We start from the raw sequence: 25,541 nt of genomic DNA on the forward strand, positions 1-25,541 counted from the left end.
TAGCTATGTGATTTGGGCAGGTCTTCTTTTTTGGGCTCCATCTTCTCTCTCTCTCTCAAACTAAGGCTACATAAAACCACTGGTTTGCACATTGAATTGTGCACTCTCAGAAATGGTCATCACGAGCTATGGATTTATTGGGTAAGATCTGGAAATCTGTACATTAGACAAGTTTGAAGGCTGAACAAAACCATGCCTTACATATATCTATTATATGTGTATAAGGATGCTGTTGTAAATTATGAAATGCAATTTAAAGTATTACTGTAATTTTACTAATTTTGGCCACTATGCTTTTCTTAATTAAAATGCCATTAAAACTTGTTATTGAATATTTACTGATTTTGATCATCATGATTTTCTTAATTAAAATGTAATTTAAAATGTTCTTGAACTTTTGTTCATTTGGGTTATTACAATATTTTTAACAAAAGATACTACACATTCTGTTAATATGAGGAAGGTCTGAATGCATCTTTAATATTAGGAATGGGTCTCCCAAACGCAAAGGTTGGGAATCACAGGTCCAGATGATTTATTGGGTTCTTTCCAGGCCTAACATTTTGGGATCCTAAACTGCAGTGGCCAAAACAGTGGCCATTAAGCCACATGTAGCCATTTAAATTTAAATTAATTTTAAAAAGTGTACTCAGTTGCACTTGCCACATTTCAAATTCTCAGTAGTCACATGGGTTAGTGGTCAGTGTTAGTAATAAAACATTTCATTGTTGAAGAAACAGCCTTTTCTTGGAGAACTGAGTGGTTTATTTATTTTTTTGCCTTACTGAGCACCTTATGGGATTTTAGTCCCCTAACCAGGGATCTCAGCAGTGAGAGTGATAAGTCCTAAACACTGGACCACTGGGGAATCCCCTGAGTGATCGTAATAACATGTTGTCCTTGCAATGAGATGGTATATGTGCGTGTGTACACTCAGCCGTGTCCAACTCTTTGCAACCCCACGGATTACAGCCCACTAGGCTCCTCTGTGGAGAAGGCAATGGCACCCCACTCCAGTACTCTTGCCTGGAAAATCCCATGGAGGGGGGAGCCTGGTGGGCTGCTATCTATGGGGTCGCACAGAGTGGGACACGACTGAGCACCTTCACTTTCACTTTTCACTTTCGTGCATCGGAGAAGGAAATGGCAACCCACTCCAGTGTTCTTGCCTGGAGAATCCCAGGGACAGGGGAGCCTGGTAGGCTGCTCTCTATGGGGTTGCACAGAGTCGGACACGACTGAGGCGACTTAGCAGCAGCAGCGGCAGCAGGCTCCTCTGTCCATGGGATTCTCCAGGCAAGAATACTGGAGTGGGTTCCATCTCCTCTCCCAGTGGATCTTCCCAAGTCAGGGATCGAACCTGCATCTCCAGGGTTGGCAGGTGGATTCTTTAGCACTTGAGCCACCATGGTCTTAAAACATAATTCTTAGAAGAATATGAGTTTGAGGCTTGAAGGCACTTAGCCTTTGGTTCTGTCATTGAAGGGAAGTAAGACACATGCTGCTAGGCGTGTCTGATGGATGGGTCCACTCTTCATGGGACAGTTTCTTTTTGCACCTTTGATTACACTGGGTAACATGATGCTCGAGAATAGCCGTGCACGCCAGCGAGTGTTGATTCAGCCACACCCCAAACAGCCTCACCCACCAGATGACTGTGAAACTCAGAAGCCTGTGCCCAGGATCTGGAGAAAGCCAGACATCAGGATTTTGCCAGTTACTAGCCCAGAGGAGCCACCAAGAAGAGGAAGAATGGAGAAGCCATCCAAAGCCAAGTAATATATTTCCTTTTGCTAGCAAGGTTTCTGGGTGTGGCCAGAGCCAAAGGGCCGGGAGCTGGGAAAGGAGGGCCTCCCTTCAAAAAATCCTTAAAGATTAACTGAGACTTAAAGCTTAGGAGGGAAAGTTCATGGGCCAGAAAGGACGGCTGGGTCTGACCATGCACTTAAAGGGCTTCCCAGGCAGCTCAAGTGGTAAAGAACCCACCTGCCAATGCAGGAGACGTGGGTTTGATCCCTGGGTCAGGAAGATCTCCTGGAGAAGGGAATGGCAACCCACTCCAGTATTCTTGCCTGGAGAATTCCATGGACAGAGGAGCCTGGCAAGCAACAGTCCATGGGGTCACAAAGGGTTGGACATGACTGAGTACATACATGCACCTAAGAGACAGAATTTTCCCCTTCTGATGAGAAAATATATCATATTCATTGTAGAAAACTTGGAAAATATAGAAGCTATGAGGACTTTAAAAATCACTCACAGTATCACTGGAGATAACCACTGTTAATATTCTGAACATTAAAAAAATTCCTTTAGCTCTCCCAACTGAGCCATAAGGTGAAAAATGAAAGCAAAAGTGTTAGCTGCTCAGTCCTGTTCGATTCTTTGTGATCCCATGGCTCCTCTGTCCATGGAATTCTCCAGGCAAGAATATTGGAATGGGTTGCCATTTCCTTCGCCAGGGCATCTTCCTGACCCAGGGATCGAACCAGGATCTCCCACACTGCAGGCAGATTCTTTACAGTCTGAGCCACTGGGGAGTTATAAAGGGTTAACATTAAATGCTTTGTATTTTCAGAAACCAGGCCCTTTTCTGATGTAATTGCACTAACCTATAAGGCCAGCTTAAACTTGTGGTTTCTTTTCTTGCTCTGGCCATCTCTTGCTTCAAAGTCTCTTCTCTCATTTTGTAAATAAGAAGTGGGGTCTTTTTAGTCCTATGGTCTCATTCTTGGACCTGCCTGGGGAGTTTTGCTGGGGCTCAGTCTGCACCCCTATGGCCACAAGGGCCTTGGGGAAGTTAGTCGTGTGTCCAGAACAAGCCTTCGCTCTTCATTTGGCTTGGGGCTGGTGAAAAGGGGTGGGATGATGAAAAGCGGTCTAAGCACATTTGATTGTTTCATCTACAAAGCAACTTGGTAGAATTAGCTGGGCACATCGTCAGCTCTGCCTGGGGACAGGACTGGGGTAATGGTATACAAATGGGCTGCTGAATCATCTTTGAAAACTCAATCATTTATTAAATATATCTGTTACGAGTACAGCTCTTTACTAGGTTCTGGGTCCACACACACGGATCACCCAGATCTTCTCTCAGAGCGCTTGCAGAGAAGTGGTATCGATGAATAGCAAAGTAGATGACTATGATGCGGGTGCTGTGAAATTATGATAGGAGTAGGAACCTGGGTGGGAAGAGAAATTTCATCCATTTTGAAGGATCAAGGAAGGCTTTTCAGAAAAAGTGCATCTAAGCTGAGAAGTGGAGGGTGAATGGAAAAAAACATTCCTGAATGTGGAGGAGGTGAGAGAATGTTCCAGGCAGAAGACACAGCAGGGGTAAAAGCTGGGAGGTGAGAAAGCATGATCGCTCTGAGAGGACAAGTTCAGTAGGGCACATGCCATGTCTGTCTGCATATTTTCCTGGTAAATGCCTTACACGGTAATGTTTGCTTCCAGACTGGCCTGAGTTGATCTCTGATGGCACATTTCCCTTCCTCCTCAAGGGTTACTGTCACAGTTTCTCAAGAAGACCCAGGTGGGGGTTGCCTTCCTCAGGCAGCCCTGCTAGATTTCCTCTGGGGGAAAGAAACTCTCCCTCCTCTGAATTCCCACAGTGCTCTTGTCCACTCTCACTTTCCATTTTACAACAGCTACGTCCAATGTCTCTCTTGCTACTTTCTGGAACTCTGAGCAGACTGAGGTCAGGGACAGTCTGTCTTCCAGAATTTTACCTGGTGCCTGGAACAAAATTGCACATGCACAGCATATGTGTGTCCAGGGAGAGCTGTGCTCAAGCAAGGACTGGCCTTCTATGGGGCTGTCTTGTACTTCTTGAGATTTTATTTTATTTTTTTGGCCATGCTGCATGGCATGTGGGATCTTAGTTCCCCAAGCAAGGACTGAACCTGTGCATCCCTTAAGTGGAGTCTTAACCACTGGACTGGGAAGTTCTTTTTTTGAGATTTTATCACATCCTCTCTCCCTTTATAATCATTCTTTCCCTCTATAGACCTGCCCTGATCCTCTGCTATGGCCAGGCTCAGGAAAATTTTCAGAAGAGGATAACGACATTTGATTTCATTTGTGCATGCAAATTGGATGTGTCAGGATGAAGGTTTCAAGTGGAGTTATAAATAGTGCTCAGAGCAAGGGCCGTGCTGTGCGTGGAGAGAGAGTAGAGCTTCTCACTTGGGGAGTGACACTGCAGTGTGTCAGGGAGGGTTTTTGGCAGAGTTCATATCCAACCATTATGCATGTGTTTGGCTGCATTTATTGGTAAAATAATGAAATAGTTCTAAACCAGTGGCTGAGTGGTCTCCTATCTTGAACCCAATGAATGTCCTGACACCCAGGATCCACTGGCATCCGGCAATTAATGGGTTAATGCTGATCAAGGCAGGGGGTCTCCTGGGTCCTGCACCGGTGCCATTTCGACAGGTCAGTACCCACGCCGCTTTGAATATCAGCCCTGATTATCAGATATATGTCTGTCAGTGATAGTGAAGACTTTCCTCCTAAAGAAAGATTTGGGGTGGGAGTGGCTTTTGATAAAAGAGAGCTGATTAGGAAACCCTATACAGGAATGAGTCCAACCCTCGAGTTAATAATGGACTAACAGTATCACCCTAGGGATGTTGCTTCACCTCTGCTTCTCTGTTTTCTTGTCTGCAAAAGAGGGAAAATAATTCATTCCTGTTATCCATCCGTCCACCCATCCATCCAACAACCTGCTCATCCATCCAGCAAGCAACTGTGCATCCCCAACCCGGAAATGTTGCCTAATGCTGGCCAGACAGATATTTAGGGAGTTCAGTTTGGGAAACTGGTCACAAATCTAGTTTTGAAGGTTGAATGAGATGTCGAAAGCACAAGCCTTTCAAAACAGTGGAGGATTTCACTTATGGTGAGCCCTCACCACATCAGTAGAAACGTTACTTCCATGGTGTTGGCTCAGGAGGCAGACTAGGGCATTTTGGTGCAATTTAGCAGTCAGGAAGGCCTTTTAGGTCTTCATCTATTCATGTCATTTGTAGAATCCTGCCTCTACCAAAAGACTATGAGTCAGTTTCCATTTAACTAGTATTTGATAAGAGCCTTCTTGTTCCAGATACAGTTTTCTTTCCCCAAATGAAAAGAACCTTACAATTTTTGCTGATTGTAAACATAATGCACAACTTTTATAAAAATGTAAAACCACACAGTAAAAGGTATAACTGCTGCTAAGTTGTTTCAGTCGTGTTCAACTCTGTGCGACCCCTTAGACAGCAGCCCACCAGGCTCCCCAGTCCCTGGGATTCTCCAGGCAAGAATACTGGAGTGGGTTGTCATTTCCTTCTCCAACACATGAAAGTGAAATTGCTCAGTCATGTCCGACTCTTTGCGACCCCATGGACTGCAGCCCACCAGGCTCCTCCATCCATGGGATTTTCCAGGCAAGAGTGCTGGAGTGGGGTGCCATTGCCTTCTCCTAAAAGGTATAAAGATGAAAGTAAAATTACCCCAATCCTGCTTCCCAGAGATTAATACTCATCTTTTTGATGAAAAATCCCTTCAGGCATCTTTCTATGCTGATATGCATTTTTAAAAACATAGACTGAATTGTGTTATACACGCCATTCTGTAACCTACTTTTCCTCTGAATGTTATCGACATGCACTGAAAATTCCATTATCCAGTGGGTGATTGAAAAGAAGTGTTTAATATTGAAAAGCACTGTGACTTTTATGGTTTCTTTTCCCATATCGTACCAAGATTCTGTGAGAGTTAAATCCTTTTCTTGCATTTTCTTCTTAAACTAATCAAGTTTGTGCTTGTGTCTTGTATGGTTCTTTTTCAATTCAATGAGTACATATTACCCTGTCGTTGTTAATGAATACCTGGTACTCCACTGTATATACAAAATACATTTATTTAATTAGCCTCCAGCTGATGAATATTTGAGTTATTTCCCATATTCGGCTAACGTAATCATTCCATAATAAACATCCTTGTGTATTCAACTTTGTTCCTTGGTAAAGTTTTATGATCTCATCCTCAGGATAAATTTCTAGAAATGAGAATCTGGCTGAGGTCAAAGGTTTTTAAAATTTAACCTGTATTTGTATCAGGGGCTATTATGGGGCAAGAGAAGTTGTGGAAACTCGAGGCTTAGCTGGGTTGATGGGACTTCAAACTCATGGCACAATCGTAGAACAGTCCAGAAAGCAGACAGCCGAGGAGTGAATGCTTTTACGTGAAATGGTCACTGAATGTTGGAAGCAGTTTCAGAGAAAGTGAGTGAAATGATCTTGCTTTGGAGTCCTTAAAAATAGCTGGACCTTCATCACTGAGGTTACCTCTTAGAGAGCTCTGTTTAAAGGCAGTTGGATGAATAGATTCTTTTTGTTCAACAAATACTTCATGAGTGCCCCTTCAGTGTGCGGCATGGGGCAAAGCCAGGGCAGCAAGGGCGGTCAGTCCATGGGGGACACAGCGTGGCCAGTGTGAACTGCAGCTCAGAGTGGGTGCGCTCCGGCCAGTTCTTGGATCCTTCTGTGACTCTATGGCTTCCTTTAAACGGATGGGCACACTGTCTGGCCCCCGAGGGTTGTAATCCACTTCAAAATCGAGGATTCGGAGGTTAACGCTGGGTTGTCATGAAGAACCAAGACTAGACTAGTTCCGTGGCCCCCAGAGCTGGGAGGAGAGATGGTGGCATGGCGGCTCTGTCTGGGAGACAGGATTGAGCAAGGAGCACTCGTGGTGAGTCTGAATGACCACATAGCTCCTGTTGGGTAGGGAATTCATGCTTTATACAGGAAGACACGCTGATTTGACCTTTGGGGTTTCTTCCTACTCTGGGACTTCGTGATTTCATAATAAAATTTTAAGCAATGTAGTATACATTTGTTTACTCATTCAACAAATTCAAATGCCAGGTACTCTTCTAGGTACTGGAGACAAAAGACAGATCAGGTTAGGTGTCTGCCACTGAGGGACTGTTTTCTTAAAAATTAAAATAGAATTTAAAATAGAAAAGGCATGCTATAATATTTACCATCTTAACCATTTTTAAGAGTATTCAGGGGTGTTAAATATATGCACATTGTTGAGCAAACAATCTCCAGAACTTTTTCATCTTTTGAAACAAACTCTGAACCCACTAAACACCAGCTCCCAATTTCCTCCTCCCCTGCCCTGATAATCACTATTCTGAGTTTGACTACTTTAATAATTTTTTATTTATTTATTTTAATGGGAGGGTACTTTACAATATTGTTATTGTGTTTGCCATACATCAACATGTTGACTACTTTTGATGCCTCATGTGAGTGGAATCACATAGGATTTGTCTTTTTGTGACTGGTTTATTTCATTCAGTATAATGTCCTCAAGGTTCACCTATGTTGTAGGATGTGACAGGATTTCATTCTTTTTTAAGGCTGAGTAACCAGGTGGCTCTATCAGTAAAGAACCCACCTGCCAATGCAGGAGACATAAGAGACACAGAGCCTGGACTCAAGAGAGCCTGGAATCCTTCTCCCTATGCCCTTTCCCTACCCTACTCCCAACTTCAAAAAGAAATTGCCATGCTTGTAGATTCCAAGGGTCACTTTGGATCTACATGTTGAACTTCCATTGTATCTTATAATTGATGTATATGATTTATATGTTAGTGTCCCCCTACAATTCCTCCAGCCCCCCAAAAACCATTCATACAATGGTGATTATCTTTCTATATTCTACTTAATCCCACTGACTCTTACAGCAGCCCAGGGAGGTAAATATTAAGAGATGCTGGTGAAGACTCTGTAGCTAAGAAGGGCAGAGGGACTTCCCTGGAGGACCAGGGATTAATACTTCGCAGGTGGCACTATGGAAAAGCACCTGCCTGCCAACGCAGGAGATAAAAGAGACAAGTTTGATCTCTGGGCTGGGAAGATCCCCTGGAGGAGGGCATGGATACCCACTCCAGTATTCTTGCCTGAAGAATTCCATGGACAGAGGAGCCTGGAGGGCTACAGCCCATAGGATCACAAAGAGTCAGATACAACTGAAGCAACTTAGCATGTTCCAATGCAGGGGGATGTGGGTTTGATCCCTGCTTGGGAAGCTAAGATCCCATATGCCTTGTGGTCAAAAAACCAAAACAAAACATGGAAGCACAATATTATAATTAAATCAATACAGATTTGAAAAATGGTCCATATTCAAAAAAAAAAATGGTGGTAGAGTCAGCTTGAACTCAGACTGACTCATCCAAAGCTCTTCTTTTCCTCTGAATCATGTGTCCTGGCTCTGGTTTCCAAAAATACAGCAGCTGTGATCTCTTGCCCCCGCATCCTGTCTTGCCCTCTTTGTTCTCCTCCGACTGTGTCTTTTCCTGTCCTGGGGAGGGGCTGCTGCACAATGAGTTTCTACTCTCTGAGCCAAGAGTTGTGGCTCTCGGCCATCATCACTCCAACATGGTGATGGAGAGATTTGCCCCCAAGATTTATTCCAAAGCTGGTGAGGAAATGTCTGGTAAGAAAGCGAGAGTCTGGAGAAGTTTTGCCATTTGCCTAGAGTCATGGATAATCAGTAAATGGCAGGCAGTGAAAAAGACAAGCTTCTTGGGAGCTTAGTTTTATATCACAGAAGTGAGTCAGACGTCAATAATGAGACTTTAACAACCAATCTCATTTTGGGGAAAATAAAAGATTCAACTCATGGCTTGGCTGAAAGATTGGGCTAGTCATCATAATAATGAGTCTAGTTATTCGTGAGATAAGAGGATTGATGAAAAAAAATTTTCTAGGTCTCTACTGGAACTGGTTAGTGGAAATAAAATCTGTATTAATCCTTTGGGAAAACCAAGTGAACTCTGAGTGGTAAGGATTCAATGATAGAAGTCACGTTTCTTTATTCAAATATCTGAAGGGCAACCTAGTTTTTATTTGTGAAACTGAATTTTTGGCTTTGACTATAATAAGCATCCTATGTTTTGAAAATCTTCCCACCGGCTTTTGTGGAAGCATTCATTTCCGAAGCGTTCATTTCCGAAGAGATCTTATTTTAATGCTTCTTCACAAGTTGTACTTCTGGCTGGTAGATGGGTGGGCTGGCTGATACTATCTTACTTTACTAATGCCTGCTTTATTCAAGGCAGAATCCCAAAGGCTGACAAAATAAACGTAGATCACATTTATCGCTTCTTCTCCACGTTCTGCAGTTACCTTGGAGAAGGAAATGGCAACCCACTCCAGTGTTCTTGCCTGGAGAATCCCAGGGACGGGGGAGCCTGGTGGGCTGCCATCTATGGGGTCACACAGAGTCAGACACGACTGACGTGACTTAACTTAGCTTAGCTTGGCAAGAGAGCTGAGTTACTTCAGTTTGACAGGATTTGTTCTTTATGAAGCTTTACTGACTGCTGTCTTACACTTCTATATATCCCTGTTTCTAAAGTTGTTGTCTGATGAGATTTCTTCTCACTGCTTCTTTTTCCCTTTCTGGAAAGGTATGCAAAGTTCATGTTGTGAATAATGCAGGGCTCTACTTATGTAATTGCTGCAAATGATGATAAGGGTTAGAGAGGAATATTAATTTCTCTATTAATACTTGAATATGAATCAAAGTTTCATTGATTTGTAAATTACCTTCTAATGGAATTTGAAAAAAATCTTCTCATCAAAATTTCTCCATAAATTCTCATTAAATGCTCACCTTTGCATACAAAGGATACAGATGAATTCACTGATGATTATTTCAACATGTTCAATTTTTTAGAGCAAAAAATCATATTTGGATTAACCAATATCACTGCTGCCTGGTGGTGACTTATTGAAGTTATTTACTGTTGGTGGATGTTGGTGGAATGAGACAGTTTTTCTTTTCAACTGCTCTACACCTCTAATCTTCTTTTCCCATCTGTAAATTCTTCCCAAGGTAAAACCCATAATAAACCTGCTTGCCTTGCAGTTAGGATGCTGACATTAGACTCCAGCTGCACCAGTCAGATGTGTGCACTTGAGATTTTGAATTGAAGGCTAGTGACACAAATAAATAGGTGGAGCATAGAATGATTTTGGTGAGGGGAAGGGCAAATAGCCTATTTTCTTATTTATTTATTTGTTTTTGGCTGCACCAGGTCTTCACTGTAGTATGTGAGATTTTATTTTCAGACCAGAGATTGAACCTGGTCCCTTGCATTGAGAGTGCAGAGTCTTAGCCACTGGACCACCAGGGAAGTCCCCAAATATCCATTTTCTCAGAGAGCAGTACCAGAGGTTCTGGCAGTACCTCTGGTTTCCAGTGTGGTGGATAAACTGAAGTATCTGTACCCAGAGGTGGGGTCTACCCAGGGGCTGTCTGTGATGTGTGAGGCACTGCTCCTGGCTTTGTAGTCTTCAAGGTCTTCCCAGTTTCCCTGAGAATCTGGGGCTTCCCTTGTGGCTCAGATGGTAAAGAGTCTGCCTGCAATCTGGGAGACTGGGTTTGATCCCTGGGTTCGATCTCCAGGAAGATCCTTTGGAGAAGGAAATGGCAACCCACTCAAGTATTATTGCCTGGAAGATCCCATGGATGAAGGAGCCTGATGGGCTACAGTCCATGGGGTCGCAAAGAGTTGGACACGACTGAGTGACTTCACTTTCGCGTCTCACTTTTGAGAATTTGAAACTGTCTCATATCCTTTAACACATTCCTTTTCTAGTTAATCTAGCCAGGGAGTGTTTCTGTAACTTGCCACTAAGAAATCCAACTGATACAACTGCAATATGAGGAAAAAGAAAAGGAAATAGGATTCTTTCACATGTATTCATATACATGTGTTTCAACAGCTGATGTCTTTCAACAGCTGATTCATATCAGCTGTTGAAAGACATCAGTAGAACAAGACTCTTTGTCAGGTTTTCTTATAGTAGCCTTCATTTATTTCAACTGATTAATGTTTTAAAACAGCAATCTAGAGACAGTGATGCACACCCAGACTGGGTGTTTCTAAGGGAAACAGAGGGTGTTTTAATACCAATGAATGGCTGTGAGTTTGGGACTCAACAGTGGCCTTTTTGTTGTTGTTTAGTCACTAGGTCATGTCCAGTGGCCTTAGGAAATGGCTTTAAAAGATGAACTATGAAGAAATTAAGGATAGAGATATTCTGGAAAGGCTCCAGGTTCTTAGCTTGTGAGGTATTAGGAGTTGGTTGAAATAAAGAATAGTTTCACTGGAGGCCCATGATTTAATTCTTCCACCCATTCATCCAGCTATATTTATTAAGCATCCATTCTGTACCATGCACATGCAAAAATATCAATGTTAAGGAGATGGTGGTGAGCTAGGCAGAGCTACACAAGCCTTTATTTTGATGCTCCAGGGTTTCAGAGTGTTTCCATATACACATGAGGGAAGGACGATGAGCTTTAGTATAACTGAAGATGATGAACACTGGAGATGTCACATGAATTATCCACCAACACATAGCCAGTAAGTAGTAGAACTGAGAATCAAATTCAATTCTTCTGGTTCCAGAATCTTACATTCTTTCCAGGATGCCAGCCCGCCTTACCTGCTAGAGTTCATATCAACAGTGAGAGACAGGTGTGAAAATAATACTTTTCTTGGAAGAAAGTCTGAATCAGAGAAGGGTTAAATTGGTAAATATAGAGGCAGGACCTCGCTTTCTAGGGCTTGTGGTCTTACTTCCACTCTGCAATTGTACTACCCCAGGATGCCTCTCTCATTTATATCTTGATTATAAACATAGTATTGAGAGATGCCCTTGATGGGTGATATTCAGGGAAGGGAAAACATTAGACATCTTTGGGATGAGGGTCAGGTAGCTTCAAATGTAGTCAAATGTGAGAACTAGAGAAAGAGGGAGGGCAAGAAAGGGAACTCTACCTACTTAGCCATTTCTTCCTAGGGCTGTGACTTTATAGAAGACGTGGTCCCACCCTCCCTGATACCACAGTCTAGTGGGCAAGATAAAACATGTACACACTGAGTCATTTCTATCCTCAAGCCTGTGCATATGTGTATCCTACTAGGTGGCATTATTTTCCTTCTCTTTTTTTTTAATTGAAATTTTTATTGAGACAATTGTAGGCTGTTGAGAAGTGAAGATAACATGCGATTATGGGAAATAATACAGAGAGATCTCATGCACCCTTTACCCAGTTTCTCCAAAGGTAACCTCTTGCAAAACTATAGTACAATATCACAACTAGTACATCGACTTTGAAACAATCCACTGATTGTACTCATTCCTAAGTTTTACTTGTACTCATTTGTGTGTGTGTGTGTGTAGAAGTGTGTGTTTGACTCTATACAGTTGTATCACCTGTGTTAGGTTGGGATCTAACACCACAGTTAAGATACAGAACTATCCATCACTATGAGGATCCCATGTACTGACCTTTTATATTTTTATAACCATATTTCCCGCCCTCCCTGGTTTTATATTTTGTGTCTTGTGTACCCTTGGTATCTATAAAGAATCAATGAAGGGACTTCCCTGGTGATCCAGAGGCTAAGGCTCTGAACTCCTAATGCAGAGGGTTTGAGTTCAATCCCTAGTCAGGGAACTAGGTCTCACATGCTGCAGCTAAGGGTTTGCATGCCACAGCTAAAGATCAAGACTCCTGTGTGCCGCAGCCAAGACCTGGTGCAGCCAAATAAATAACTAATAATTAAAAAAAAACTCACAACACAAAGTAACATAAAAAAGGACATTTGAACAACTCCTGAAATAAAGTATTTTTTAAAAAAGAATAAATGAACTAACAATGCCATAAGAGATTGTATTACGTTTATATTTATATTTGTGTTTGTATTTATATGTGTCCTCTGAAGGAGAGGAAGAAGCCATTCATTTGAGCAGGGCCTTGAAGTCAGAGAAGGAGGCAGAGCTTCACAGTGAGTGAGGGACACCCATGACTTGGACTGGAGGGCGTAGTGACTAAGCACATGGACTCCACGAAGGCCTGGCTGCCTGGGTTTGAATTCCCTTTCCACCACTTACTGTCTGAGTGATCCCCACCAGGCAGATCTCTAGGCCCCCTCAGTTTTCTCATCTTTAAAACAGAAAGGACATTGTACCCACTTCAGAGGTCACTTGGAACAAGCTGCAATGGTGCACGTGTAAGAGTGCCAGGAAAGCGGTGAGACTCACCTCAGCAAACAGATGCCATTCTTACTAGTCTCACTTAGCAATCTGAGAAGGTCCTTCAGTGACCCGGACTGAAGTCCTGTCTCATTCTGCCTTTGTGAAGAGGTGTGGATTGAGCTTCCTCCTCGAGGCTGATGTGGGAGATAGTTCTCAGACGACACCCACCCTTAACACTCCGACAGTGGTTCTTGGTTCTTGCCCTGGTGGTCACTCTCATTGAGGATCCTGAGGCCTTGCTGGCATTTTCCCCATCTCTTCTTAAATGCATTCTATGAGGAGGTTGTTTTTTTAAAGGTTGTTTTTATTTTTAAATTTTTTCAATTTTAGTTTTGACTTTTTCAGGGCTCAGTTGCGGCACGCAGATCTTCTGTTGTGGTGCCTGGGCTGGTCTCTAGTTGTGATGCACAGGCTCTCTAGTTGAGGCACTTAGTTGGCATGTGGAACCTTAATTCTCCCGCCAGGGACTGAACCGAGACCCACTGCACTGGCAGGCAGGATTCCTAACCCCTGACCACCAGCGAAGTTCCAGAAAACAATTTGTTAATGAGCATTTAATCTGGGAATTTGTGAACTTCCTGAGTCACTGCTCTCCTGAATAAGCAGAGCTTTGTGTAGCAAAAGCCCCACCTACACTTTGCACACATGGTCAGTGGACGAGTTTGACCCCAGGCTGACCTCCTTCCTAACAAAGAGGCTTGTAGGAAATTATTCCTGAGAATCAGCTCCCTTTTCATCCACTTCCTCTTCATGTGATTGAGAGAGGTGTTTACTGCGGGTCTGATCTGTGGGTAGTGTGTCTAGACCTCTCCTGGTTCCACTGACATTCCTTTGTTGTGTACACACCTGCTGTGAGAAAATAAATCTTGTGTTCCAAAGACAAAAGGCAGTTAGTAGAGCAGGATTTGGGTTAAAAACCCTTTGCAAATCCCTTTGCCAACTGTCAAATCCACTTCCAGAGGCCACCACAGGAAAAGGCCTGTCTGAGGAGCCACAGAGACAATTTTTTTTAAGGATGAATTTGAAGAGCACCTTGGCCAGCACTTTCCACCCACAAATTTCACATGGCGTCCTCAACAATTCATTGTGTGCTGTGAAATATTACTGTCTTTTTCTCCCCTTAGAGATTCTTGCCATCTCAATAGAGCAGGGACTTCACCCATTAAGTGTGGGCAGTTATGGAGAGGAGAGTAGCGAACTGTTTCTTAATTACAGACACGGGCACATTCAGTAGGCTGGTAGGATAAGCATAAATTTAGGGGACGTGGGAAGAGGTTTTAGCCCTCACTGATGATTCTTAGCTAGTGCTCACTCTAAGGATGAAAAGACTTCTCTGGTGGCTCATACTGTAAAGAAACTACCTGCAAGGCGGAGACGTGGGCTTGATCCCTGGGTCAGGAAGGCCCCCTGGAGAAGGGAATGGTAACCCACTCCAGTATTCTTGCCTGGAGAAGTCTATGAACAGAGGAGCCTGGCAGGCTATAGCCCATGGGGTCTCAAAGAGTTGGACATGACTGAGCAACTGAGCATGCATACTAGGGACGAAAATCTTATTTTCTATTATTACTCTGAGTATAAAAAGAGATTTCCCCTCTCTCTTCTTCATCTAGCCCTTCCCCTTTTCAGTATTAATATGGGTTTTCAAATTGTTATCTAATGTGTTATAATCCACTCCTGTTATTGATTTTGATACTCAAATTGTCTCCTATTTTTCCAGAGAAAGCTCCTTCAGGTTGGCTCCTGTGTCCTTTCCACATGCCCCCATCAGTTTTTTTTTTAGCAGTTTCTTTCTTTCTGAAATGAGACTTTCCAGGTTCCTATCTAACCTCTTGTAATTATGTTAGAAAAGCAGGAAGGTAAAAATCATTTCCCAGCTTTAACACTGGCAAACGTATCCTAGAACTTTGGCAAAGACCTAGCAGGTTCTGGACTGGTCCTATTGATCACTGAAGCTCCAGAAATGGGTCCTAGGAAAGTCACTGTTTTCTGTGAGACGCAGCTGAGTGTAGATGCTGCTGGTGATAGGCAGACCTGTGGGCTCAGGCAAGTGCAGATTCATGGACATCTGGTCAACACGGCCCCTGGCACGTATCCATGGTGATGGGAGATGGGAAGCATATGGTAATTAAACCCACAAGGAAAACAAGTTCATTCAGGGATTTGAACTCTTGTTTCCCAGATGACACCAGGAGAGCAGCAAACCAGTTATAAAATTATCTCTTTGCTTTGCACCAGTTTAAACAGGTGCTATGGTAAAGAAGCTGCCTGCCAATGCAGGAAACATAATGAGATATGGATTCAATCCCTGGGTCAGGAAGGTCCCCTGGAGGAGGGCATGACGACTCACTCCAGTATTTTTGCCTGGAGGATCCCATGGACAGAGGAGCCTGACGGGCTACAGTCTACAGGGTCTCAAAGAGTCGGACACAACTGAACCGACTCATCACACAAACGTCTTCTACTCTCATATCTGTAGAGATGATGATCATCAGTAAAGGGAGACAGTAAAAGGATACTAGAGAAGATGATGAGGTGAAAAAAGTCTCCCAAACCAGCTGATGCAAAAAAAAAAAAGTCAAATGTCAAAATGTTTCATCAAAGCAGAGACATTTTGGGTCAGAGACTTCTAGACAGTTTGTGTGTTACTTGGCAAGCATCCCTTAAAGAACTTTGCAATGCCAGTTGAATGTGTGGAAAGAAAGCGATAGACCTGTGTATGAGGATGGGAAGAAGATTAGCCGCTTGGTTGGAAGGAGCCAGTGGCCGTGTCACCAGTGGCCTGATGTTACGCTAGGATGTATGCCAGTTGGGATGTCCCAAGCCAACTGCCCACATGCTTCAAAATTGCTCTGAACCCTACCAGTTGTTTCAAGGACAGAAGCTTAGAAGTGGACCCACACTCCTCAAGTTCGATGAGAAGGCCAGGTCCTGAGGAAGAGAAGAAGCCCAGCTAGTTTTGAGCCCATAATATGGTGCCCTACTTTTTCACCATAGAGGCTCAAAGCCCTTTAGTATTATCGACTTAGTTAATTATGATGTTGCCCTTTGAGTCTGGAAAGTGCATTGATATTTTTAAATAAAAGCTGATTGCAGCCTGATCTTTTCAATAAACAGTGGTGAATTTTCTAAGCAAAATGAGGGTGCTGTGACATCCATTCACTTGGACCCAACCGCCTCGCATTTTCTGGTCTTCCCATTGTTAGGAGAAGACAGTGACTATTACTAAAACACATGTGTAGTGTTCAAGCTTTAGAAAGTCAGCTTCCTGGGGATATTCAGGAGTTGAGTCAGCAAATACACACACTACTGTTCTCCTTTGTCTTGCCTCTTGCAGACACAGATAATCTATCAGAGTTTCATAACTTTCTATATAATATTAGTTGGATGCCTACAATGGATGGGATGATGGGGGCAAGAAGAGTGAAATGTATCTTGTCTCTCCTCTAAGAGCTTTTCAGTATGCTTGGGAAGAAATCAAGGGTGACAGCAACTGTTCTCAAATGCACTTTCAACCTATGAGAATTTTACAGTTACATGGAGTCAGAGCCATCCAGTTTTTACGGTACGGCAGTAGTAGAACGAGGATGGTATGTTTCCCCTGGATCTTTTACAATGTAATAGTATTTTCCAGAAAGACACTTGTCCTCTAGCCAGTTTTGGTTATGATTCCCCTGTGCTGTGCAGTCTAACTGTGATTTGGGTTTTTTTAATTGCACAAAACACAATAACATGCAGGTTACCCCCAGTGGTGGAACGTGTCTTATGGATATATTGAATATGGGATAGGGAAGCAGTGAAGTGTGGACCTTAAGGGCAGAAGTTCACAGTCAAGTCTTGGCTATCTTCAGGATGGTGGATCCTGGGCACATCAGCTTAAGCTCTCTGATATCTGTTTCTTTATCTGTAAAATAGAGACAGTGGTAGGTCCTTTACAGAGTTGTTCTGAGGATGAAATGAGATAAGAGTATAAAGATGTTTGCCACAGTTCCTGGCATATCAAAATGCTCAAATTCATAATTGCCATTATGATTTAAAATTTTTTCTCTTAAATATTTATTTTTCCTGCTGCACTGGCCCACAGGATCTTCATTCATTGTGTCACGTGGGATCTTTCATTGCACCACATGGTCTCTAGTTGGGCCCTGGGGGCTTACTTGCTTCATGGCATGTGGGATCTTAGTTCCCTGACCAAGTATTGAACAAGCTTCCCCTGCACTGCAAGCCAGATTCTTAACCTCTGGCCCACCAGGGAAGTCCTAGCCATTATTACTTTTGAAATTAAGCTCGTTATTTTTGGCTGTGCATGGCCTTTGTTTAGTTGCGGTGCACGGGCTTCTCATTGTGATGGCTTCTCTTGTTGCGGAGCACAGGTTCTAGGGGCACAGGCTCAGTAGTTGCCCTGAGGCATTTGGGATCTTCCTGGACCAGGGATTGAACCCATGTAACCTGCATTGGCAGGTGGTTTCTTAACCTCTGGACTACCAGAGAAGTCCTGCCATTATTTTTATTCTTATTCTTATCACTATTATTACATGTGGCGTCGATTCCAGCAAGCAGCCTTGTGGATGAGCAGAAATGTTGACAGAGCGCCCCCCCGGCCACCGCCCCTTTAGGGATGCAAACATTGCTCAGGAACTGTTGCGCTGTTCAGGGTTCCCATCAGCCTCTGGACATTAGGAGGTTTCCTCTGGCTCTTTCTGGCTCCTTCACTTTGTAGACTCATCTACTCCCTTTCTGCTTCAACTAATTCCTGCTACCCTGAGCTAATTTCCCTGTATTCCTCCACCTGGTGACTTCTGTTGACTCATAGGTTTCAAAATTGTGTTTCTGTTTCCTATTTCAATGACAGGTAATCAAAAGCAGTTAGTTGGTTTCCCCTATCTGTCTTGCCAAGAACATTTTCTTTTCATTACTGTACATCTCAAGAAGGGAGAAGAAGGAACACTCGTAAAATTCAAGAAGGCTGAATCCCACATAGACTCATGTCAGGCCTCTTGTCCCTCGGTGACTCTAATGTGCCTTTTAGATGACTGTCGCCTGTTTACACAGGGAACACCTGCTTGGTACATAGAAATCAGTATCTTTTCCTACTAAGCTTCCAGTGTACTGAGAGGCTGCATCGCCCGCAAGTTTACAGAACTATAGCACAATTTGTAACAGGGGATTTATTTCCTTTTCATTCAGTTGTGGAATCATGAAGGGGTGAAGTGAAAGTCGCTCAGTCTTGTCAGACTCTGCGACCCAATGGGCTATACAGTCCTTGGAATTCTCCAGGCCAGAATACTGGAGTGGGTAGCCTTTCCCTTCTCCAGGGGATCTTCCCAACCCAGGGATCAAACCCAGGTCTCCCACACTGCAGGCAGATTCTTTCCCAGCTGAGCCACAAGGGAGCTGAGGTACAATTACCCACTTTCAACCTTGAGTGGAAACATTTGATATCAATTAAAACAACAGGGTAATACCCACAATAATAGGTCCAGTATTAAGATCTATAGATAGTTTAGAATTGCATATTAACACATATATGTGGAAACTAGAAAAATGGTACAAATGAATTGCTTTCCAGGGCAGAAACAGAGACACACATGTGCAGAACCATGCGTGGGGAAGGGGAGGGTGGGACGAATCGGAGAGTGGCACTGATGTATTTACACTGCTGTGTGTAAAAAGCTCGTGGGAAGCTGCCACGAGCACAGGGAGCTCACCGCTGTGCTCCGTGATGACCTAGAGGGGTGGGATGCCGGAGGGTGGGGTGGGAAGGAGGCTCAACAGGGAGGAGATATATGTACACATATAGATGATTCACTTCTTTGTACGCAGAAACGAACGCAACATTGTAAAGCAATTATATTCTAATTTAAAAAAGAAAGTTATAAAAAAAGAATCCACTGCTTATGTTTCTTATTTTACTCAGTTCACCCATCTCTTAAAGAAGACACCTATTTTAAGAGATCAAAATCACACCATTTGCTAAAAATAGGAGCAAAGCTTTAATATAAAAGATAATGAATTTCCTACTCTTCCAGGGAAGATTGCATTGCTTGAGGTTTTCCTGGGTACCTTGCTTTTTCCTCCCACTTTTTGTCATCCATTTGGGGACAGCAAAAGAAGCGAATATCAAACCATCATTTTGAGGCTTTTTAATAATGCTGACTGCAGCCATGAAATGAAAAAACGCTTACTCCTTGGAAGGAAAGTTATGACCAACCTAGATAGCATATTCAAAAGCAGAGACATTACTTTGCCAACAAAGGTCTGTCTAGTCAAGGCTATGGTTTTTCCAGTGGTCATGTATGGATGTGAGAGTTGGACTGTAAAGAAATCTGAGCACCGAAGAATTGATGCTTTTGAACTGTGGTGTTGGAGAAGACTCTTGAGAGTCCCTTGGACTTCAAGGAGATCCAACCAGTCCATCCTAAAGGAGAGCAGTCCTGGGTGTTCATTGGAAGGACTGATGAGGAAGCTGAAACTCCAATACTTTGGCCACCTGATGTGAAGAGCTGACTCATTGGAAAAGACCCTGATGCTGGGAAAGATTGAGGGCAGGAGGAGAAGGGGATGACAGAGGATGAGATGGTTGGATGGCATCGCCAACTCAATGAACATGGGTTTGGGTAGACTCCGGGAGTTGGTGATGGACAGGGAGGCCTGGCATGCTGTGGTTCATGGAGTCACAAAGAGTCAGACATGACCGAGCGACTGAACTGAACTGAACTGAGAGTGGGTCCTCCAAAGAGTCGATTCCAAGATGGCATTTGTGTGATCAAGATTTATTTGGAAAGGGAATTCTCTGGTGGTCCAGTGGTTAGGACTCTGAGCTTCCACTGCAGGGGGCTGGTGTTCAAGCCCTGGTCAGGGAACTAAGATCTTGCATGTCACTTGGTGTGTCCAAAAAACCCCATTTATTTGGGAAACTTATGGCAAAGATAGAGCTTCCCAGGTGGCGCTAGTGGCAAAGAACATGCCTGCCAATGCAGGAGTCGTAAGAGACACAGGTTTCATCCCTGATCAAGAAGATCCCCTGGAGGAGGGCATGGCAACCCACTCCAGTATTCTTGCCTGGAGAATCCCATGGACAGAGGAGCCTGTCAGGCTACAGTCCCTGGGTTGCAAAGAGTCGGACACGACTGGAATCAACTTAGCACTGACTCATGGGAAGGATAAAGAGGAAGGAGTACCAGAAGGCAGAGAGTTTTCAGACTATGATGCAAACCTGACTCCTGTGATGAAGAGCAGGAAGGAAGGGGAATTGGATAGGAAGAATCTTCCCAAAAAATTTTCCTCCAGGCCAACAGGGACTTTTGTGACTCAAGTCATCCATTAGAAGAGTACCATGTTTTATAGGACTAGCTCACTTGCAGTGCTTAGTCATTTGCTGGGTAGCATGATCTCAGTGTGACACAGCAGTGAATCAGAGGTACAGGAACTAGGGCTGTCAGTGAACTATGCTTCGTGCAGCCAGAGACCTGAGTGGCACTTTTTCATGACTACCATGGTTTCCAGTTTTGGCCATTTTTAACTGTGCAAACTTGAGTAAGTCATTCCAGGCTCAGAAACTAAATGGTTAATCTATCAATGAAGAGGGAAACCGTTCTACGTCACACAACTGCTGTGACACATCAGATCAGATCAGATCAGTCGCTCAGTCATGTCCTACTCTTTGTGACCCCATGAATCGCATCACGCCAGGCCTCCCTGTCCATCACCAACTCCCAGAATTCACTCAGACTCACATCCATCGAGTCAGTGATGCCATCCAGCCATCTCATCCTCTGTCGTCCCCTTCTCCTCCTGCCCCCAATCCCTTCCAGCATCCGAGTCTTTTCCAATGAGTCAATTCTTGACATCAGGTGGCCAAAGTACTGGAGTTTGAGCTTTAGCATCATTCCTTCCAAAGAAATCCCAGGGCTGATCTCCTTCAGAATGGACTGGTTGGATCTCCTTGCAGTCCAAGGGACTCTCAAGAGTCTTCTCCAACACCACAGTTCAAAAGCATCAATTCTTCAGTGCTCAGCTTGCTTCACAGTCCAACTCTCATATACATACATCACTACTGAAAAAACCATAGCCTTGACTAGACGGACCTTTGTTGGCAAAGTAATGTCTCTGCTTTTCAATATACTATCTAGGTTGGTCATAACTTTCCTTCCAAGGAGTAAGCGTCTTTTAATTTCATGGCTGCAGTCACCATCTGCAGTGATTTTGGAGCCCCCAAAAATAAAGTCTGACACTGTTTCCACTGTTTCCCCATCTATTTCCCATGACGTGATGGGACCAAATGCCATGATCTTCGTTTTCTGAATGATGAGCTTTAAGCCAACTTTTTCACTCTCCCCTTTCACTTTCATCAAGAGGCTTTTGAGTTCCTCTTCACTTTCCGCCATAAGGGTGGTGTCATCTGCATATCTGAGGTTATTGACATTTCTCCTGGCAATCTTGATTCCAGCTTGTGCTTCTTCCAGTCCAGCGTTTCTCATGATGTACTCTGCATATAAGTTAAATAAGCAGGGCGACAATATACAGCCTTGACGAACTCCTTTTCCTATTTGGAACCAGTCTGTTGTTCCATGTCCAGTTCTAACTGTTGCTTCCTGACCTGTGTACAGATTTCTCAAGAGGCAGGTCAGGTGGTCTGGTATTCCCATGTCTTTCAGAATTTTCCACAGTTTATTGTGATCCACACAGTCAAAGGCTTTGGCATAGTCAATAAAGCAGAAATAGATGTTTTTCTGGAACTCTTGCTTTTTCCATGATCCAGCACATGTTGGCAATTTGATCTCTGGTTCCTCTGCCTTTTCTAAAACCAACTTGAACATCATTGCTGAAGCCTGGCTTGGAGAATTTTGAGCATTACTTTACTAGCGTGTGAGATGAGTGAAATTGTGCAGTAGTTTGAGCATTCTTTGGCATTGCCTTTCTTTGGGATTGGAATGAAAACTGACCTTTTCCAATCCTGTGGCCACAGCTGAGTTTTCCAAATTTGCTGGCATATTGAGTGCAGCACTTTCACAGCATCATCTTTCAGGATTTGGAATAGCTCAACTGGAATCCCATCATCTCCACTAGCTTTGTATGTTAAAGTTCTTTGTAATCTATGAAGCACTCTGGAAATAGAAAATAATGTTACGATGGTGTGACCGAAGCCTTTCAAATGTTGTAGCTGTTAAAAAGCCATTGTGCTCCTTGACCACAATGCGTTGTCTTTCCCAAATTGCTCTGTATTTCCCATAGGCCCACTGCAGTGCTGGGCATCTAATTAGTAATGAGTAAATGTTTGTTGAATCATGATAGCAACTTTTGAGAGTTCTGCAAGGAAACACTCCATGACTGAGACGGTATGTGGGATAATGATTGTAGACACTGAAATTTATTCCCTCTGGCAGAAGGCCACATGGCAGGAGGCAAAGCATGGGGGAGGGTGGAGGAGGATTTTTGTTGATATGGTCTGCACTTGGATTTGGAATTGACGTAGCAGCTTCGTGCAAAGGGCATTATTCTTCCCAGAGCGGAGAAGGCTGGAAGAGAGTTTTGTAACCTTCTTGTTTTGCAATATAGCCTTTCTTTTGAGAATTTCTAAAATAATTCTGAAGCCAACTGAATTAAGACAATTCCCAATCTTCTTTTTAGATAACTTTACAGCATCACTCCTCTGAAGTTCATTTCCTAGAGTTGTCTATCATTTACATTATTGAGCCCTTTGAGTTTTACCAACTCATCCTTCCCTCCTTTTGAAGAAAAATCTGTTGGGGCTAAAATGTTTAAGGGGCAAGCACAGGAATGAGGGAAGTGGATAGTGGGGGTGAAGTGTGACTGGGTAATTTCTTAAGGAGCTGACTATAGCTCATCTGTTTGGTTCTATTTCCTGAGAACTCACAGTTTTATCTGTTCCTTCTTTCTACACTGCTTTGCACCAGCTCAGCATTTTCAGCATTCAAATGTTTGTTGAATGAACTAATGAATGAATTAGATGTGCTGGGTGCAGGAATCAACTAGAGAGAGTTTCTACCTTAATGGAACTTTTGGTTTAAGGGATGCTGGTGAAAAAAAAATTATGTAAAAATAAAATGACAAACTATGATAAGTGTTGAAAAGAAAAAGCATGAGAAACATGAGGACTGCTGAGGAGGAGGAGGCGGGGAGTATCTGGAATGTTAAGTGGCATCCTTCTGAGGGGCAGGATGGAGTCAACAGGGTGAAGAGGTGTGTGTGGGCATATGGATTCCAGGCACAGAGAAGGCCACGTGCAGAGACCCCGAGGGAGGGGCATGTGCCAGTCAAGTTGCCGAAGGAAGGTGGTCAGAGCAGAGAGAGAAAGCAGCAGAGATAAAGCAGAGAAATAAAGCTCTGGGTTTTCCCTGTGATGAACAACCAACAAACCTTTATGGCTGTCTACCGTGCAGCTAGCTGACTTCTGTTGTTATGATGTGTACTTATATCTGAGTCAGACATAACAGCTGCACAGCAAGACTCATTCTGCAGATAAAGAGGAATAAACTTAAATTCTAGGAGGAGAAATGTGAGTTTTAGCTAGAGAACCGTTGAGGGCCCCTGGGACTATTGAGTTCAGATAAGAGCTGCTACAGATCTTCTTTTGTGAAGAACAGATCAGACAAAGGGAGGAGGTTTCGCTCCCTTGAAAGGATCAGGGATCTGGAGGCGAGGTTCCAGCTCTGATGGTTCCATGATTGGCTGTGTGACCTCAGACCACATCACCTTTTTAGTCATCACTTTCCCCATCCATAACACCTGAGGTTGGGGCTCAGGGATCTCTGACATATTTGCTTCTGACTGGGGTCAAATTCACAATGACTAAAAAGGGAAGAAGGCGTGCATCAGGAAAAATGTTCCCCATCTGTGAACCCCTGAGCCACAGACCATTTCTTTGGGGACAGTGAAGGCTCATCTGGGGCTCTTGAATGAGGTTGCCTTGTGAGTTACTATGTAACCTGCTCAGTCCTCACTTGCAAAACCTTCTCCCTATCCCTTGTCTTCCTGTTCTGCCTCTTGGAGACTCTTACATCACTGCCTAGTCCACAGGCATCAACCTCCTAGCCTTCCCCATGAGGGATCAGTAGAAAGAACCCAACTTTTTTCTCCTTTCCTGTGGCGCCATCAGGAAGTGCAAGAGGGGACTTCCCAGTGGGTAAGACTCTGAGCTCCCAACACAGGGGGCCTGGGTTCCATCTCTGATCAGGAAACTAGATCCCACATACTACAACTAAGACCCAGTACAACTCAAATAAATAAATATTTTTTCTGAAAGTGCCAGAGAAAGTAACAAAGGGTAGTGGGTCAGTTCCTTGAGGTTGCCATACAAATGACCACAGACTGGGAGGCTTAGAACAACAGAAAAGTATCCTCTCCCAGGTCTGGAGGCCAGAAGGCTGAATTCAAGGTGCTGAGAGGACCATGCTCCCTCTGAAGGCTCTGGGAGAATCCCTCCTCTTCCAGCTTCTGGTATCTCTAGGTGTTCCTTGGCTTGTGGCCACATCGCTCCAATCTCTCCTTCTTCACATGGCCTTCTCTGTGTGTCTTCTCCTTTTCTGTTTCTTGTGAGGACACTTGTCATTGGATTTAGTCCCCACTCTCAGGTGACACTAGTGGTAAAGAACCCACCTGCCAGTGCAGGAGATGCAAGAGACGTGGGTTCAATCCCTGGGTCGGGAAGATCCCCTGGAGAAGGGCATGGTAACCAACTCCAATATTCTTGCCTGGAGAATCCCATGGACAGAGGAGCTTGGTGGGCTATGGTCCATATGGTCCCAAAGAGTCAGACACAACTCAAGAGACTTAGCACAACACAACATGGGGGTAATCTAGAACTTAATTACATCTTCAAAGATTCCTCTCTTTTTTTTGCAAATGAGGGCACATTCACAGTTTTCAGAATGTGCAGAATTTTTCAGAATATCTTTTGGGGCACCACCATTCACTCCACTACAGGCCATGACTTCTGAGACATTTGACCCACCAAAATGCCTTCGTTTTATTGATTTTTCTCCTTTCTAAACTTGACTTCTTGAAATAACATCATACTACAAGTTCCAATGAAATGCCGGAGAGGAGACAGCAGGCTGGAGAGCCTGAGCGCACAGGCTCTGAGGGTAGGTGGTGGTGGTGTTCAGTCACTAAGTCGTGTCTGAATCTTTGTGACCCCATGGGCTGTAGCCTGCCAGGCCTCCCTGTCCTTCACCGTCTCCTGGAGTTTGCTCAAACTCAAGTCCATTGAGTCAGTGTCAGTGATGCCATCCAACCATCTCATCCTGTGTCGCCCCCTTCTCTTCCTGTCCTCAATCTTACCCAGCATCAGGGTCTTTTCCAATGAGTCGTCTCTTTGCTTCAGGTGGCCAAAGTACTGGAGCTTCAGCTTCAGCGTCAGTCCTTCTGATGAATAATCAGGACAGGTGGCCTTGGTTC

At 43.8% G+C, this 25,541-nt stretch overlaps 1 protein-coding gene across 3 annotated transcripts in view; it reads left to right on the forward strand.

Annotated features, from left to right (window-relative positions):
- The first annotated feature begins 1,641 nt into the window (after positions 1-1,641).
- FER1L6 (fer-1 like family member 6) overlaps positions 1,642-25,541 on the forward strand; it is a 175,416-nt gene continuing 151,516 nt past the window's right edge. Inside the window, exon 1 of one of the 3 annotated variants that reach the window (XM_086335488.1) lies at positions 1,642-1,775. In XM_086335488.1, the coding sequence (XP_086191614.1) occupies positions 1,753-1,775 (23 nt within the window). In that variant the 5' untranslated portion in view covers positions 1,642-1,752. The remainder of the gene's footprint in view (positions 1,776-25,541) is intronic. The other 2 variants (XM_086335491.1, XM_086335487.1) reach the window with 2 other exon arrangements.

This window comes from Bos grunniens, chromosome 14 (genome assembly GCF_055505025.1).
Source record: "Bos grunniens cultivar Pamir isolate PY7600 chromosome 14, Bosgru_T2T1.0, whole genome shotgun sequence".
NCBI classification, from domain to species: domain Eukaryota; kingdom Metazoa; phylum Chordata; class Mammalia; order Artiodactyla; family Bovidae; genus Bos; species Bos grunniens.